Source organism: Cebidichthys violaceus, unplaced genomic scaffold (genome assembly GCF_023349555.1).
Source record: "Cebidichthys violaceus isolate CVI_PGR_0920_01 unplaced genomic scaffold, fCebVio1.0.p SCAF_12, whole genome shotgun sequence".
NCBI classification, from domain to species: domain Eukaryota; kingdom Metazoa; phylum Chordata; class Actinopteri; order Perciformes; family Stichaeidae; genus Cebidichthys; species Cebidichthys violaceus.
The window spans coordinates 2412473-2430573 of NW_027176285.1; the positions used below are offsets into that span (position 1 = coordinate 2412473).

The following is an 18101-nucleotide window of genomic DNA, read 5'->3' on the forward strand; positions in this document are numbered from 1 at the left end:
AGGAGGATTTGCTCAGAAATGTGACAAAAATGTAGTCTTTTGAAAAAAATAAAAGTGGAAAAAGAGAATCAGTGTGAGAGGAACCTTTTAATAGATAGATACATGGATAAAACACAAACAAAAAATATATATATTTTCTTTGTTAATTAGCTTTGATCCACTCATATGTGACTGACTTGGAGATTTTTCATAACATACTTGAGTAACTCTATCCTGTCGTATGCATATGGATTATATTGCATTGTGCTGCATTATATAACGTTAACTTACTGTTTCTTAGGTGGGACTACAGACACATGTGTTCTATTCTAAGGTGGGACAAGAAAGGCGTAGGTCAGTTTCAGTTTTATCTGCCAAATCAAACACTACTCTATGTTATCATTAGAAATAGAGAGGTGGGTTGTTTTTTTTCTGGGAAAAAAATACACGACAGTGAGGCCAAACCTATCAGGGCCTCCTTTATAAATTGCTGCACAATCACCTGTAAAGAGATGCTTCAGAGCTCATGACATGAAACATTTTCACTAGAGATTTCTCAAAGTATGGGTTAAGACATGTAAGTTGAAAAACACTGAGCTGAGACCCTGTGTGGTCAAAGATGTTTTGCAGTCATGTTGATCCCGCTGAACGTCCCCTAGCTGTGCTTTTTGTTGTTGTTGTTGTTGTGTGTGTGTGTGTGTGATACAGCTTATCAGCGGTGTTAACAGCTATGAAACTGCTACATTTACGGCAGTATTCTCCCGACACGATCTGCCGAAAAAGAGGGTTTCTCTCATTTCTCAAAAGGGTGATAAAGCATCACAGAGAGCCTCTAATCTTTGGAACAGTCTGCATATCTGAAAGCCAAATCTGAGATCTTTAAATCCAAACCAGTTTGAATTTTTTTAAATCCTCATTAAATACCGTCTACTGGGTGAACAGGTGGTCCAGGGGTAAAGTTCCCATCCACCACCACAGAGGCCCGGAGAACCAACCCTGACACTGTACACTCAGCACCGTGGTCTCATTTGCATGATAAAGTTAATAAATAGAAACAAGCTTTGCACACAGCATATGGTAATAATATGTATAATATATATGGTAGATATATGGTGGTTACAACTTTGATGATGCAAAAAGTTTCAAAGAATACGCATTAGGTATGACAAAAAAAATATATTCAATGCTTTATCCCAACTAAATGTGGAACACACACACACACACACACACACACACACACACACACACACACACACACACACACAGAGTAGATAAGACAAAGAGATTAATGAATGTTCTGCTGGTTTTTAACACCGCAATGTTAACTTGACTAATGGGAAAGCCCATTAAGTAGAGCTGACAGTGTGAATGCAAACTACATTAAGTATGAATTATGTTATTAACAACTGCAAAGATTGTCTCCATAATCAAACAGCATCCCGCTAGCCACACAAACACAGTGACGTCGCTCCTCTTTGATGCTGCCTGACATGATTCCATGGCACAGACAGATATTTGACAGTATTTCATCCTCACCAATGGAAGGGGTCCTGCAGCCAACTTGGCACAAAATGCTACAGTGAATATTAAAAATGCGTGCGTTACAATGGCGGCCAACAAACTCACTTCAGCTCACGTCCACACAATGGATTTTTACATACATTATGATCTGACCAAAGAACATGAGCTATACGTTTGTCTAGAAAAGGCTCTAAAGGTTGCGGCACTTCAGGTAACATGTGGCAAAGGAGGCTGAGATGAGTAAATGGATGATCTCGTCCTTCTCTTAATGGTAAACAGACTGACTGAAGCTACTTTCTGACAGCAGACGTATGAGACACAATATTCAGCCGCCGCGATTATCATAACATTGTGGCTATGCGACAAGTCTACCAGGGGACCGGAGGCGGTACACTGGAGAAGTTTTGAAGCCCTCTAGCACTGAGACAGCAGAACGTCACGCTGCCGAGCAGAAAACACATTTTTCATGTCTTTTCTCCCGTGGACCAAGTGATGAACGACTGCGGTAACGGATCTGAATAAGAAATGGAACCAAGGAAAGTGTGTACGCGCGTACGGCCTTTAGCGGAATCGACCGACCGATCAAATGATTGATCGTAGAATGTTCCCAGATTAGCGAATAGATCATAAAATACGAATACTTTCATTAACCTCTCCTCGTGGGAAGCAAAGAGTGGGCTGATGGAGTTGTAATGTTTTTGTGGAGAATATCTGTTATGTTTTCTACAATATGATGAAGATGTAATGAGGGGCACAACACCTCTGCATATCAGAGACAGGTGCCCTTTCTCTGCATCAAGAGGAGAGCTATATTTACTGATGTATGGATTTAATTGGGTGTCAATGCATTACTCGGCGCTTCCCGGCATGTCTGGACCTACCGGTGGGAAATACGGATACGACCATTCGTTATTATGTTGAATTCAATTTAGAAGCAACATTCAATAGTCCCAGCTGAACTGGATGAGCTTGATTTGTGCATGTGGGCGCTGGAGTCCATGCACTCATTATGCATTTCTTTTGCAGGCGAGTCATGAGGCTCGTGGTGCCATAAAGGAGAGCCGTGAATCATTAGAGGCAGTGCACCGCAGGTTAAGGAGGCTGTCAGTCAAAGTAGACAGAGAATGGTGGAGATGCTCGCGTGTGGCCGTCTGCACGTGGGTGTGCATCGAGGCGTGTGCGTGCATCCGCATTATGGTTCGAGCTGGATAATTCACCTTGACGGTGTGGCGGCAGTCAATGGCGATCCTCAACGGTGCTTTACAATCGTCTTCTACTGCTTAAAATTCCAAGTGGACATTTTTTTTTTTTTTTTTTACATGCAACGTCCACAGGGGAGGTCTGAGGGTCGTTTACAGGTCAGCACTGCTACATCTAATAAGGGGTTGTAGGAGCGTGGCTTGAGGACATTTCACTGAGGGTGGATAATTGCCATTTTTTTGGAGATTGAATTTGAAGGATCGTGCTTGTCATTACGCTACCGCGATGCTCTTAGTTTCAAACTGAGAAAATACTATATAATTGCTTGTTGTTCAAGTACTCCCGGCTTTAATTGACAGCAGGCTTCCTTTTTAAATTCATTTATTTTAAATGAGGATTTGATGATGTTGTATTTCACCTGTGCTATCCAAGCAACAGGACACACCACTGAGCAAAAACTCAAAAATAAAATGTTGTTATTATTATGATACTAATATTATTAGTCAGCAGTAGAAGCAGTTATTAATCGCTGATGTATATTCATGTATCTATTTTCCCAGTATTATTTTACATAACATTACTACTGCAACAACATGGCCGGACTTTAATCATCTTATTAACTGTATCGTTTTGATGACTCATGAATAAAAGCTAAAGCGATTAACTAAAAAGCCACCAAGCCCAATTCAAATTCTCTCCCAGCTGTGTAAATAAAATTAAAAAAAAAAATCCCAAAGTAACACACTGTAAGCGACTGGAAGTTTGAAAACTGAACTTCAAAATAAAAGCACAAGCTCACAGGTTTGGAGTGGCTGGTATACCCAAACCTGTGTGAAACTCCGACCAGTTATTATCACATTCCCTTAATAATCTCTCAACAATTCAATTCATCTCAAATGTTTTATTTGAATGTGTCTACTTCATGAGTTGTATCCTTTGGTTTAAACACGTTGAAAGTCGTTTAAATCATCACACACAAGTTTATCACAAGTTAGTACAGCCCGGAGTTGTGTTTTCAAATGGTTTGTATTGAGAACAAACAAACAAAGTACAGTAATACTAAAACTGCGAGCACCAAATGCTTGTATTCTTACTACTGCAATTAGCAAATGTTTGACATAAATCCCACTTACATAAATGCAACAGCTCTGAAATACAATGAATTATTCCTATAAATCATTTCAGCATTAATAATGCTTGGAAACGTCATCAGACGGATATATATATATATATTTAGATCAAGGGACCCAAAGTGCGCCCGTGCACTTTATTACTTTAAATGTCTCAAGTCCATCAGCGTGGATTTTATTTTGAGCATTTCGTCCGGAAGCGTAAAAGGTTATTGTGGCTGACTTTGAGATTGATCTCTGCACAGCCGCGCGCAGCTGCTTTCATTTCCCCAGCGCTCGAGACGCCACAAGACAGGAGAGAGCCAGAGCTCGCGCTTCTCGCTCCGGGGATGTATCGCCTCTGATGGACTTGAGATAAGGCAAGAACAAAAAACAAAAAACCGCCGTCCGTCTCTGACTCCGAACACTTCACGTGCGTTAGTTTACGAGTGGAGTTTCGCGGAGCCATACAACTGCTCTAAATGGTCTCAAGTGTCACCGGCGCAGCTTTTTTAATGTGTTTCATGTGTTTGCGCTCAACAGTGAGGTAGACGGACAACGTTTTTACGCAAGTGTCTGCGTGGTGTGATTTACCTCCCCCCCCCCCCCTCCCCCGTGGATGCGTCTGTCGGGGTCTGTGTCCGAGCCCTGCAGGATCCGCCTGTCATAGGGCACCGTGAATTCTCTCCGGTTACTTCACAAGTGGATGAGGAATATTTCACCGGAAGATGCTGCTGTTGGTGCAGATGTTGTGGTTTTTACCGCTGACCGGAGCGGCTCCGTCCCAGACTACCGAGCAGCTGGACACCGGGGTGGTAAGTTTTCTATCTTTTCTATCTACTTATGGGGGGGGGGTTCGATCATACCCCCCCCCCCCCCCCCCCCCCCCCCCACCACACACACACACGCGCACACACACACGCACACTCCTTCCCCTACTCGGGCTACCTCTCGAACCACCAGAACAGAGCGCTGTCTTCTCCGAAGACTTGCTCTGAATTTTAACACCGTTCTGCAGTTCAACGCACGAGGCAGAGTGGCGGTACGCACTGCAAGATGAAGACAAAAAAATAAAATCTAAACGTCTATATAGGAAACTTTGTTTACCTGCTCAGGAATCAACCCCCATTCCAAAAAAATCAAAAATAATAAATAAAATAAAAAAAAAAAATCGATGTGTTCACCTATAATAAATAAAAAAGTATGTGAGGAAGATGAGCTCTGGCGTTAGATATCGACCTCTTTCACAGGATCCTGTACTAATGAGATACCTGGAGCTCAATGGGACGGAACGAATCCACCAGGAATCATTTAATCAGGGCTGTTCTCACTCATACATATGAACGACTTGGAACCGATTGCTGTGTTTCCAATGAGAGGATCCCATACTGTAGTCTGGTGGAGCAGTAGATCCAGGAAGCCACGGAAACACCATTGATGTGAGGCTATTCACTCATGACAGATCACCCCAAATATTAACAGTGAATATATATATATATATAATCTATGTTTTTATTTAGGCCTATGTTTTGCTTTAGTAATCGAGGAAGCTACACAGACTGTAATCATCATCATCATCATCATCATCATCACTGTCCCACAGCATACAGTCAGGACTGAGGTGCAAATGGACCCATTGTGTATTCTTATCCAGATACAGTATATGATGTACATAAAATATGAGATTATACAAAATTCCTTTTGAAAAAAAGTTGTAGTTCTTGTCTTTAAGAAGCTGATAATAATTATTTTATTTATTTATTTTTTTTTTTTGTGATTTCCTCCCCCACTGGAGTTGCATTTTACTACAATTTTCACTCTTTGGGGCAGCGTCACTTTGTGTTGCTGCGCATCCAAACTTCTGACTCTCTTTCAGCACTTCTTCCTCAAGCCCACTCTGGAGGATTTAAGTTCTTTTTCTTTACGGAGACTAGAACAGAAAGCACTGAAATAGATGCCTTTCCATTTATTTACTTGTTTGTTTTTTTCCCCCGCTCAAGTATTTGCTTGAGATTGCATGGCCATCGAACATCAACTTAAACCGGTAGTGTGTAGGCTACACATGTTTGTACACAATAATCCCGTTAAGCTCACATTACCCACGTTTCCTCCTAGCGGCGGTGGATGCCGACAACCTTGACACGTGGTCCCGGTCCGTTGCACCGTTCGCTCTGAATCCATGTTTTTTGTCCACCTGGTTTTTCCAAAAAGGTCAGTTCGGCCACACCTGGCAGGGTTTTCATTATACGACCTGCACACACACTTCTTCCTCCTCGCTGTGTAGCTTTTCGGCCGCAAACAACCGAAGACCGCTGTTACATCACGAGCATAGCCCCCCCCCCCCCCCTTCTACCCGTGGACTTCCTGTATCATTCTGATTTACAGTTGCAACATGATTCCATACTCTGAGCAGCAGCCATAGTCTGCAGCTTCATCTCGACATTTAGGAACTCATAAGAAAAAAAAAAAAATATTGGCAGAATCAACAAATTTTCTACCGATGAAAAATGCTTTCCTCGCTTTGTTTATCTGTCAGGTTACCTCTGATTTCTTTCTAAATGTCATGATCATTATTGGCCACTGTTGTCTTTTTGTTTACTAAAGAATACAGAGAGGTTGTGAAGAGCAGTCATGAAGGAATGCACTTTAGTTGACACGTCGTTCTGGGTGAAGATAACAGTTTTGTACTGTAATTCTTGCGCACACGTTGTTCTTATTTTTTTTCTTTTCTGGGAAAAACGGGTGAACTACGACACACAACAGACACATTGATTGTCTACCACTTGCCGTGGCAGAGAACAACAGCACTCACAGTGGAAGCTTTCTCACGTTTTCTATAGAGCTGATATGATGCACTCAGTCCAGAGGACTGCAGTCTTTGTGCCGTCGCACCCGTCGTGACGTCTCGGACGCTCCGTCCCGCTTCTTCACGTGCCGGTAAATGCAAAGCAACGCTGCCGGTCCAGTGATGGACACAGGCCTGTGCTTGTTCGATGGACTCAGAGGCACTAAATATGACTCTTGGCGGAAGTCACGAGGGTTCACGCGGCAAAAGTGACACTTTCCTGGATGTTGAGCCTCTTTTTCCAGCACACTTCTGCAGAGGAAACCCTTTCAAAACAATCACTTCTCACGTTTGGATGTCAATTTAACAGGTACAGAAAATTACTTAAAAACAACACATCTATACCATCTCCTAAAATCCCTGAAGCGTAGGATTTGAGAATCTCATATTGCATTTTTTAAAAAGTGATACCCAAACCAAAATCTCTATTTTCTAAATAGTTGGAACATAGACTCTTTCTTCTGTCCTCAAGAGAAGACGCAGGAGGAAGATGTCTCTGCAGAAGCTCCAGGGAGGGTGTGTGTGTGTGTGTGTGTGTGTGTGTGTGTGTGTGTGTGTGTGTGTGTGTGTGTGTCCTCCTATGGTTTAGAGGCCGCATGCGACTCCCCCCACTTTTTGGAGACGAAGGGCAGCGGGGAACAAAAGTTTGTAGTTGTAAGTAACTTCTGCACTAAGAACAAAAGAGGGGACGGCATGTGTGGAGGGTTGGAACCCTGATCAAAGGGAATCATGTCATTAAGACACACCCTGCCATCAGTTACGCGATAGATAAAGTGTTCCCGCTTTATTCATCGATTGACGGAGTTTGATCACCGACAGCGAGGGCACTTTTATCCAGACAATATAATCCCAACTGCAGCTCCGGGTTCATCGGGAGAGACGGAGAGAGAGTATCGGTGCGGACAGCTCCGATGATGATTGCTTGGCCGGTGACTGATTTCTTGTCCCTGGGGGTGCAGCGGGACACGCGGAGAGCATCATTCTGCGCCGCTGCAAGGGCTGTAAAGTACAGATGTGATCAGATGATTGCACACATCATTCTCTCTCTACTGTGGATACGTGTGTGTGTGTGTGTGTGTGTGTGTGTGTGTGTGTGTGTGTGTGTGTGTGTGTGTGTGTCTGATCCTAACTGCCATCCACCCAGGACTTGAAACGCCCCCAAAAAACAACCATCTCACCACATAACAATCCTCTGGTTTTAAATCCGTGCTCCCACCCGGTCCCCATCACACTCCGTTGCTACGACGCTCCATCACTTGTGATTGTGAAATCTTATGTGCGGTGTGTGTCTCCATAACAACCAACACGCCGACTCCTTTAAGTAACCGAACCGCCGCACAGATCGGAGATTCATTTCATAATGCTGCTTCTATCCAGGTTGATGTATCGCCGCGTAGAGCTGATTTGCCATTTCAGCACTTGAGGGACCCCCGAGTCATAACAACTACGACGTGTGCTGTAATATGTTTTCGTCGTGTTATGTTCCTCGCGAGGAACATTTTCCTTCACTCAAAACAGAACCACTGAGCTTCCCGGAGGAGCCATTCACCTGGACTCTCAGGGCTGCTCCTTTTTTTTTCTTTTTTTCTTTTTTTTTTATGATGAGCGAGAGTGAGCTGAACGGATTAGCGGCTGATAAATTACCGGAATAACTGTGCATCCGGCAACCAGTGGAATTTTTCTCCATTAAAAGAACCACGGACCAATGATCCACAGAGCGCCTGGATGGGCAGCCTCGACCCCCGCCGGTCCATTTCTCACTCTCGTTTTGCCGTTTTAATTTCTTCAATGAGAACACCATCTGGCATCAATTCCCCTGGAGCGGTAGGCCCCTCCCTCTTTCTGCTCCCGTGTCTCCGCCACTCCCACTCCCTCCCTGCTAAATATCATATTAAAAAGTTCTAAAAACAAAACAAAAAAACCAATCAAAAACCAAGAACAATTGTTTTTCGGAATATCTGGGGATTAGAAATAGTCCCACTAGGATCCTTTTTGTGATCATTCCAACCCAAAACTCCTCCATTTGGAGCGGCTTTTCTGATAAAAAAACAAAAATCCTTTTGGGTTATTTTGAGTGGTTTTAAAAATTGCAAGGTTGCTGAAAAGACTGTAGATACGGCTCACTGACACTCATTATAGGTTGGGGTAATTAGGTCATCGGTCTTCTTCAGAGAACCGTAACAACGAGCTTTTCAGCACCAAAATAATAAAAAAAAAAAAACGGAGCTTCAAGCATAAGAGTATCCACTTCCTCTCTGCTCTGTTTTGAATCCCCCACTCTACAATTACCATTAATCCCCTCACCCGACAAAGGTTCAGGAATTTTCTAGTGTGGAAAGCGAGACGGAAAATGTACATTTTAATAATTCAGTTTTTGTTCTGAAGGGGTATAATGGGGAAATAATTTCATTTCCAAGCCCCATTTCTCTGGCCGCCAACAGTATCCTCATTAGCACCGTCTTTGCCTAAAATGTGTGTACACTTCTCCAGCGTCGCATCCCTTCATTTCACTAAATGACAAACACTGAAAAGCATGTGCTAAATGAAGAGGATGTTTCAGCCAAAGAACATGAGATGTGTGGCCTTTTGATTTATGAATATTACACCTATAAGGTAGCTCCATTGATTTCTTGGCGCTAGCTATGTGGGTGATGAGATGTGCAGGAATATTGAGCCACACCAGATATAAGAGAACCACTCTGGATGCTGGTTTGCATGTAAATCTGTTATTACTCTCTCATCCTGGATCACGAGGATACTTTCGGCACCGCTGTCCCACTTCCATCGCGCCGTGTGACCTTCCGTCTGCAGAGATGCATCTTGGGACTCGGAAATTCAGGGCGAGGAGATTATTTCAGGAACAATGTCTTGCGGGAGAGGACTTTGAGCGTTGCAGGAGGAGGGAGCGCGTTTCTCCACCGAGATTGACAGCGAGCGAATGTTCAGCGTGTAATACACGCCCGGCGCATTCCCGGCTTCTCGGAGAAAAAGAAGGAAAAAAAAAAAAAAGCCAGTCCCTCAGTCTGCTCCTATCCGATCCGTCACCTCAGCCTTGTTAAAGCGTTAAAGTTCTCCAAGACGTGCAAGTTTCTGAGCAGACTGTCAGTGTTACCCAGGAGTCTGTGATTTCCTCAGAAACCAATTCAACAAGGGTCTCTAGAGCCCTGACACCTCATTGGCTGCCGCTGTAGCGCGGCGGCTTGGGAGCGTTCAGATAACGACAACTCACGACGGATCCCCCGGATAAAGTTTGACATCATGAATTAAGAACTTTATTTAGCCAATCTTTACGTATGGCTCACGAGTACGATATGATCGTAAAGACTTTTGGCCACATACTCGTAGCTTTCAATTCAGGTGTAGCAGTTTGAGGCCTGAAGTCACGGAGCAAAGGTATTTATTTTGGTAAATGTCAGAAACCAGGAGTATAAAGGACCTGTACAATATGCTAAAAAGGATATGAATGAATGTCGAAATAGTTCGGTTGATGGCATCACTCTGAGGCTCTTCCAGTCATAATGTGTGAGGTACACTAGCTATCTCACACCTTTTTAAAGGGCCACATCATATCCTACTTGATGTGACACAGTAGAGCTTAGGCCACAAGTTGTTACAAAGTTAATAAATAGTAAAGCGCCACTCAGAATTGATCGGGAGTCTGCTGCATAAACAGGTCGGACTACAGAGTTGCGAGAGACGTGGGGATTATTTAGTAGCGGCCCGGTGTCGTTTGCGTGCGATTAAATCAAAGTAAACGCTCGAGTGTAATGACACTGCGGCACATTCGGAGGGCTGCAGATTTATCACATATTCCTGTCCTGCTGACTTCAGATGGCTGCAGGGATTTAATGAGGTGAAGAAGAAGGTCGTCGAGCAGTGTAAAGCATCCGCGGCCAACAAACGCTGCACAAACCGCTCGCTTATAGATGAACGCATACTCATTTACCCAAATTGTTGCTTTAATCACATTAAGAGTTTTTCTTTAATTTAAATGTTGGCGATATTTTGTCTTTTTTTTTTTGTGCAAGTTTTCTCAAACAAAATCCCTTAATTGGCGCCAGATTGACTGACAGATGTGGTTCTGAGAAGTGTTCTCTGTAAGATCCAATTTCCACTAAAATATTTTCCTTTTCTCTGCCTCATTGGACTGAACTCACCCACCTGTTTGCGCCTTACCTGCCACCTGCGCTCATCAAAACATGATGATTTTAAAGGTCAAGACTAGGAAGAAAGGGCCCTTCTCTATGGGCGTCACAAGTAGTCGCCGCGTTGCTACTCCGGTGCCGATTGACGACTGAGCAATTCTGTGAAATTGTGAAATTGTTGTGAGAGTGGGTATTTGATATGCGAACGGGCGATTGAGGGCCTGTACATCCATCTACGGCGAGAGGAAATCAGGCCTCCGCAGGTACGCCCAGCTCTCACAACGAGGGAGATTTATGACACAGAACCACGCGTTTGCACCACTTTATAAATCAACAATAACGCGTGTGCATATTTCTTGCTTTTGTTTGCACAAAGAGTTTTTTTGGCACAGGCAAATGTCAGAGTAGTTTACAGAAGTAATGGACCGGACGGCGTGAGCGGTTGAGCTGGTTTCCTCAGCTGCATGTGATTCCCCCCCCCCCCCCCTTGGCTCTTACTAGTTTCATGACTTACTGTTACTGTGGGTTCAAAGCAAGCTGTCTCTCTCTCTCTCTCTCTCTCTTTCTCTCTCTCTCAGGCTCCCCATGTTGAAAACCCCAAATCAACTCCATGTGGTTGTCCTATTTTAAGTGACCTATTCCCCCCCCTCCCCCCCCCCCCCCCCCCCCCCCCCCCCCTCCCTTCTAGTCATGTCACCGATCAAGGTCTTGGTTGCCGGAGCTATTCAAAGGACTGACCGAGTCTTGTAATTACGGTGGTTTCTGGAGTTGCGCTGCTTGCATGTTAAAGTTAAAATAATCCAGAAGCTCGCCAACTGAACTGGAGGAAGCCCCAAAGCAACAACAGAGCTCCTCTGAAGTTTGCCATCTGAAACTGGCAGAATTGTGGTAAATGCTGCATGTGTGTGTGTGTGTGTGTGTGTGTGTGTGTGTGTTTGTATGCTGTTGCTTCTCCAGAGCAAGATGCATACTGATTTATATCGCTGCCATTGGCACAGGGGTGATGGGCACTGCTGACTTCTAGTTTATTTCATATCAAAGTGAGGGACGGTTTGTGCAAAAAAAAATGAGAAAAGAAAAGAAAAGAAAAAGGGGGGAAATAGGAAAAGATAAGCACTTGCTGAGTGAGCCCTTCATGTGTGCTTTGGAATTGAATTCCAGTACTGTAGGCTCTCGAAATGAAGGCACATTTGTATGTTTATCTGAGTGAAATGTAGAAAGGAAGGAGACAGAAAGACCGATAAATTGCACAGCTGGCAGGCGCTGGGCGTCTGTGAGTGATAGGACTGGGGTTTGTTTTGATATTTAATACAACCTTTACACCATTCATATTCACAATTGCCCTTTCCCTCGCCTCTTCCATCGCCACCCGCCTGCCTCTCTGCAGCCGATCTGTGAGCAATTTTCATACAACTTATAATATTAGAAATGTACACAGTTGATATATATCGCCTCAAACCTTTCCGGATGTGAATTTAGCGATGAACACGAAATTGTAGAAAATGTGCTTTTGCTCGTTTTCTTTTTTTTTTTTGACCACCGTTGTTCTGACCATAGGCCGTGCCGCTCCGGCACTCTGCATTGCGGGAGGTAGACCGGTCCGATGGATACTGGACATTGTTTTGTGCAAAATACGTCAGACAGATTTGATCCAGCGCCTTCTGCGAGAACTTGGGTAGAAACAGGACATTGGCCGTCCTGTTCTTGGCTACCAGGACGGCAATGAGAAGACGACGGGACCCCCCCCCGACTGTCACCGGGTATTTCACACCCTGACATCCGGCGGGTATTTGTCCGGCCCCTCCTCCGCTATGATTGGATGGCCGGGTAAAAAGTAACAGTGGTGTGTGCAGCGTTTTTACCCAAAGTTGAATACATGCTCAGATGATGATTGGTTTCCCAAACCAGATCTTTAAGACCGACTGTCCACGCTGTTATTAGTAAGTGATTTAGATACGCGTGTCCCGACATCACCGACCTGTCTGCATGGGTTGCTGTAACTACGCCGCTTCACGCTGGAGACGTACGAAGCGTTCGCCATCGAGCAACTGCGCTGACAAGTCGCAGTGCAGCCGCTGAGTTTGTCCGAGGAGGCTTGTGTACATCACGAGGGAGAAGCCGCAGAATACAGAGTGCAGCTCCACAGACTGCTGTCCTCACTCTGCTATTAGCTGCGTGGATTCCGAGCAGTGCTTCTTTGAAATCTGATTTGAGCGGTCGGGTCGGTTAGGATCTGATTTGCAAAAAGTTCTTTTTTTTTTTTTTGTTGCAGTGAGGACTTTAATCTGGATACAATCTGGACATGCCTAAAACAATCTATTTGAGCTGGCAGTCGGAACTTATTAATCTTCCCATGCATAGACAAAAGAAACCCACAATGTATCACTTCAGGCAGCGTTTTCCAGTCCAGAAAGAGTGGAAACGTGGAGTCGTTTATGAACCAAGAAGCTGAGTTTTGGAACGGAGTTTTCAGTTTCCAACCCTAGTGAGTAACGTGTTGCAGGGTTTCCCGCCAGTGTGGTGCAAGCCAAGCTGGCTCCCCGCCGGGCTCAGTACCGGCCCGGGGCGTTATGTGTTTTTAAGACGTGTTTGTACACTAAAATGTGTTAAACACCTAAACCCCTAAATGCCCATGCCAAACTTTCCGTGTTTCGCCCGCTGGGTTAGCCTGAAGTAAACAACAACATCGGCTCACACTTGACTGAGGTGGTCTGACCTTTTTTAAGGTGGACCAGCTTTTCTTATTTTAGTCACAAGCTTCACCCCCCCTTCCCCCCCCCCCCCCCAAAAAAAATGAACAAAAGACACACGCTGGGCCCAACAACCTGGCAGAAACCCTGCCGTCTATTAGAATTATGATAAACGCTCGGATGCAATGAGCATCAAGGCATAAAAATCTGACTTTGCTATTTGGAGCAGAATCACTTTTGTCCCACCGCACAATACGCAGCCCCATTAATTTGGAGAGTGACTGTAACATTCAAGATTGTATCTTGAGGTGGCCATTAACTCAGCAATTATTCATTGCCTAATTAGGTATTTGCCGTGGCTTTTTTTCTTTTTATTCTTCTCTCTCCAGCCCTTGGGAGACAAACAAAAAAAGAGTTATTTCTCAGAATGCCTTTCCTTAAGTGACAATTAAACTAATTACATACCTCCCACCCACAAACCAACGAGTTATTTAGTGATCAGACTGTAACCTCCACGCAAATATTACAGAAATGACATTAAAGCTGAGGATCACGACTGAAGAACAGAAGCTCACTGGAGCTGGAGACCCGGCAGAAACGCATCGCACAAGCTGCATAGATTCCACTTTGAGCTTGTTCGGTTTTACACCATCGATCAGTAAATGTACACAGTGTGATAACTGTCCATTTCAATACGCTTACAACCCCAATCATCAGTTCAGTGTGATATTACGCTGAATTGACTGGTCGTGGTCCCAGAGTGCCGTACATGCTGGCATCATTTGAACGGACTTGGCTGAGCCGTGTTTCAGTCATCGCATTAATTTGGACGCTCGTCGAGTTTCTTGGACCCGTCTCAGAACCGGAGTACTCTCGGTTGCGTATTTCTAAAGAGTGGGTGCGGGGAAAGAAAAAATAATAATAATAGATTCTCTGTTGTGATTCTGTTTTGATTGATCGGTGCATCGGTGCAGAAAACTGCTCAATTTGAATTCAAAGAGGTTCGCGAGCGCCGGGCCGCTCTCCTCGGTCTGTCCGTGTGTTTTAATACCGCGAGGAAGACGCCTTCATTTGATGCAACTCTAAGTGATCCACACACTTCACTCTTTCATTGTCCTCACAGACAGTCCGTGCGTGGATGTTATGAATGTGGTCTGATTGAGCTTACAATATAAACTATTCAGATAAATTAACACGTCACCGTTTTTTTTCCTTTTTGTTGACATTTTTAAAATAGTCGGACCGAAGCCGCTCAGACTCTTCAGACGGCTCCTGTTTCTCACACCGATGGGTTCTTGACTGAATTCAAATTAAAGCCAACTCCAGACGGTTTTTTTTCCCTTCCCGGCTGAGTCTGAGCTGTCATTTTTGATTTTCCAGCGATCCAAAAGGACACATTTTTGGGATTTTTTATTTTTTTTTTACAAATTGAATGGGAAAACAGAGCTGGATGAGAGCCATGCGGTAAATACAAACTGGGTCACGCAAAGATCTAATATTTCAGCATTACGAGCAACATTCATATTTTCCAACCTGGAGCTGGAGGAGGAGTTGACGCCAAGCGGAGAACCCTGGAGCAAGTGTCAAAGCAGCGCACATTTGTTTAGTCTATTTAAATATTCACAGTGTTGGAGAGTCTGCTGACTTCCCCCACGCACGCAACCTCAAACGCAACCCGGACACGTCGTCTTTATTTCTAGTGTCTTACTTCCAGCACCGTGAATTATACGCAACCTCAGAGGTTCACACGTTATATATTAGAAATAGACTTCTGTCAACTGTCTGTTCGAATGACTCCCCTGACTTTACACAGTAAATCCGAGCATTTAACACAGGCTACGACTGCGTATTGATTTTATGTTTTTTTTGATGCCGCCATTTATTGAAAGATGCAGACGCAAAACAAACTCTCAGATTTTCACAGCCCCCCCCCCCCCCCCCCCCCCGTCTCGCTTTTACACCCACATTCACTAATACGGACACATAATGTGATCCAACTGACTGATCAAACCATTCAAGACTATAGGGCTGCGCTCTAATGACTATTTCATCATCGCAATGTAGTTTTCATCCAATTACACTGACTGTGATGTGTCCAAAATCCCTCCCCAAAAAAAAGGATTTATGCTCATTGCAACTTCAAGAGCCTCAGGTGTTTAGTCCGAACGAGGGATTTAGTCTTTAATCATCTTTAACGATGATAAACAGAAGCTCCGAATACTTTCATCTGACGGACCCGGACCTGTGAATGTTGGCCTGTTTAAAAAAAAATAGAAACTACTAAAACCAAATCAAAAGTTGAATTGTTTTTCTTTCAGCCGACCGATTGCTCCATCGACCGCCGCTTCCAAAGTTATGTGTTGCGCTGTACGCTAGAAGCTATTGTTTGTATTAAAGTGGGTCTCGTTGCAACGTTCAATGCATTTTTAATGCTTGTAAAATTAGAATGAAGGTGCATTTTTTTTTTTTTTTTTTTTTTTTTTTTACATCGCTGCAGTTTCAACCAGACGCTCCTTTATAACCGGCTCGCTTAAAGGCTGCTCCATTGTTTGAAGTTTACTGCTGAGCTAAACTAAAAATCCTGTAGCTCCACAAACTCTGTTAAACACTTCTCGGACCTCTGTGGTTCTCCCCAGTGGTCTTATCGGATTTTGTCGGCATGATAAAAACATATTCCTTATATTCCAGTACTGTCTGGGCTCTCTCTCTCTCTCTCTCTCTCTCTCTCTCTCTCTCTCTCTCTCTCCTTTTATCTGGCTTTACCCATCTTTGTCTCATGAACACGGGACCCAGCCTACATCTCTGTTTTATGATGATTTGGCTAGATAAGGAGATGATGGGGAACTGATCAGTTATATATGTTATTATGTGCTTCCTTATGCATGCATCGTGGTTATTGACTGATTGGTTTGGTCGTCTTTGCTTGGGTTGATTCGGTACTTCTTGATTGTTACAGTTTGGCAGCAGTTTACAGATGTTTTGTTCGCTTCCCGTGGCGAGAATCAGCGGGGGTGATCCTTCAAGATGATTGGCCGTTAACGTTGCCGTATCATGATGTTTGAATGTGATATGGCTTCGTCATATTGCATGGATCTTTTGTGTGATTCCTGGTATTGTTTTCTCTATTGTTTACTACGCAGAATGCTTTAGTTCCTGTCAGGGATTTTCAATATCGTGCCATATTTTTTGCAGCTGTGCACTTTTTTTTTTTTTTTTTTTTAGTGCCGCTTCACCCTCTGCACACATTGTAAATAACAACAGTTATTGACCTGGAATCATTCCGGACCTCCATACCTGTCATGGGTGTAACATGTTCGCCACTTGGATTCATCTCCTTACCACTGACAGGATTTATCCTGGTGTAAAGTTTCACACAGAGCGCTGCAGCTGGAGTGCGCAATGTGCTCCCCAAACATCTTATTACCATATAGCATCACAGCTTTATCCACAGGAGGTGAGTTGAAAACACCCACATAAGCACCACTACCCCCCTCCCCCCCCTCCCCGGCATCCAGCATGGAGGGAGAGCTGCATCGGGAATGAAGGCATTGAAGAGTAACTGATAGGCCGGGGGAAATAAATTGCTTCGTTCGCATCGCACGTGCATACACACATGGAGAACCTGTCAGTGTCAATCCGGGAGGGCGTGTGTTTGTGTCGCAGCGGCCCAATTTCATTCCCAGGCCAGAAAGTATTGCCAGAGTTTTGACCTTTTGACCTCATTTTCGGGCTACAGCCGTGTCGGATAGCAAGAGCGTATAGCGAACTCCCTCCGGGCCTCGTTTTGTTCAATTTAACTTCCCGTTCTTCAGCCTTGAAGTGTGACTTTGTTGCGTTATGAAGCTCAACCGCTGCAGCTTTCGGCTGCGGAGGAGTCAGCTGATCCGCGGCTGTCTGTTTCTTGGATTTATTTGCTGTAGGTCCGGCACGGCTCCCTCTCTCAGCCTCGCTTCCTAATGAAGCGGCACATATCCAGACAGCTCCCGTCTTTCTGCAGGTGCAGCAAACAGAGACACACACACACACACACACCAACATCCTACCTCTTCTTTTGTTCTGGTACTCCTCTTTTGTCAGATAACGCTTCAGCGGTGTCACAAAAAAACTGCCCGTCACCAAGTAGTGTGTGTGTGTTTTTCTTACAGCTGTGAAAAGCTGGCTTCCTTGTTTTTCTTTGACTTTTTTTTTGGGGGGGGGGGATCGGGAGGGGTGAAGGTTTTTTTTTTTTTTTTTGCGTGCTGTAGAATGAAGCAGCTCCTGCAAGTTTGAAAGCCTTGTAGGGATGAGAAGTTAGTTTGACAGGTAAGGAGGTGTTTTGTGTTTCTGTCGGGGCGCACTAGCATGCAAGAGGTAACACGCAGTCGAAATGTTGGGCTGCATTCAGCCAATATCTCTGAGTGCAGAGAGAGAGAGAGAGAGAGAGAGAGAGAGAGAGAGAGAGAGAGAGAGAGAGGAGAGAGAACCTCAAGATCACGGAGCTAAAAAATGTAAATCTGCTCCAGCTTTTTGCCAGTTCGATGCATTCAGCAAATACGTGCTAATTCCAGGTGGATTACTTTCGGGGCAAATACTGCGTAGCGTTTGTGCGAGCGCTACTGTTTGCCGTGAAAGC

The 18101-nt window shown here is 44.3% G+C and overlaps 1 protein-coding gene across 1 annotated transcript in view; it reads left to right on the plus strand.

Moving 5' to 3' along the window:
* Positions 1–4139: 4139 nt before the first annotated feature.
* Positions 4140–18101, plus strand: part of LOC137868731 (matrix metalloproteinase-17-like) — a 34738-nt gene continuing 20776 nt past the window's right edge. Inside the window, exon 1 of the mRNA XM_068705629.1 lies at positions 4140–4624. Coding sequence (XP_068561730.1) covers positions 4538–4624 — 87 coding nt within the window. The 5' untranslated portion in view covers positions 4140–4537. The remainder of the gene's footprint in view (positions 4625–18101) is intronic.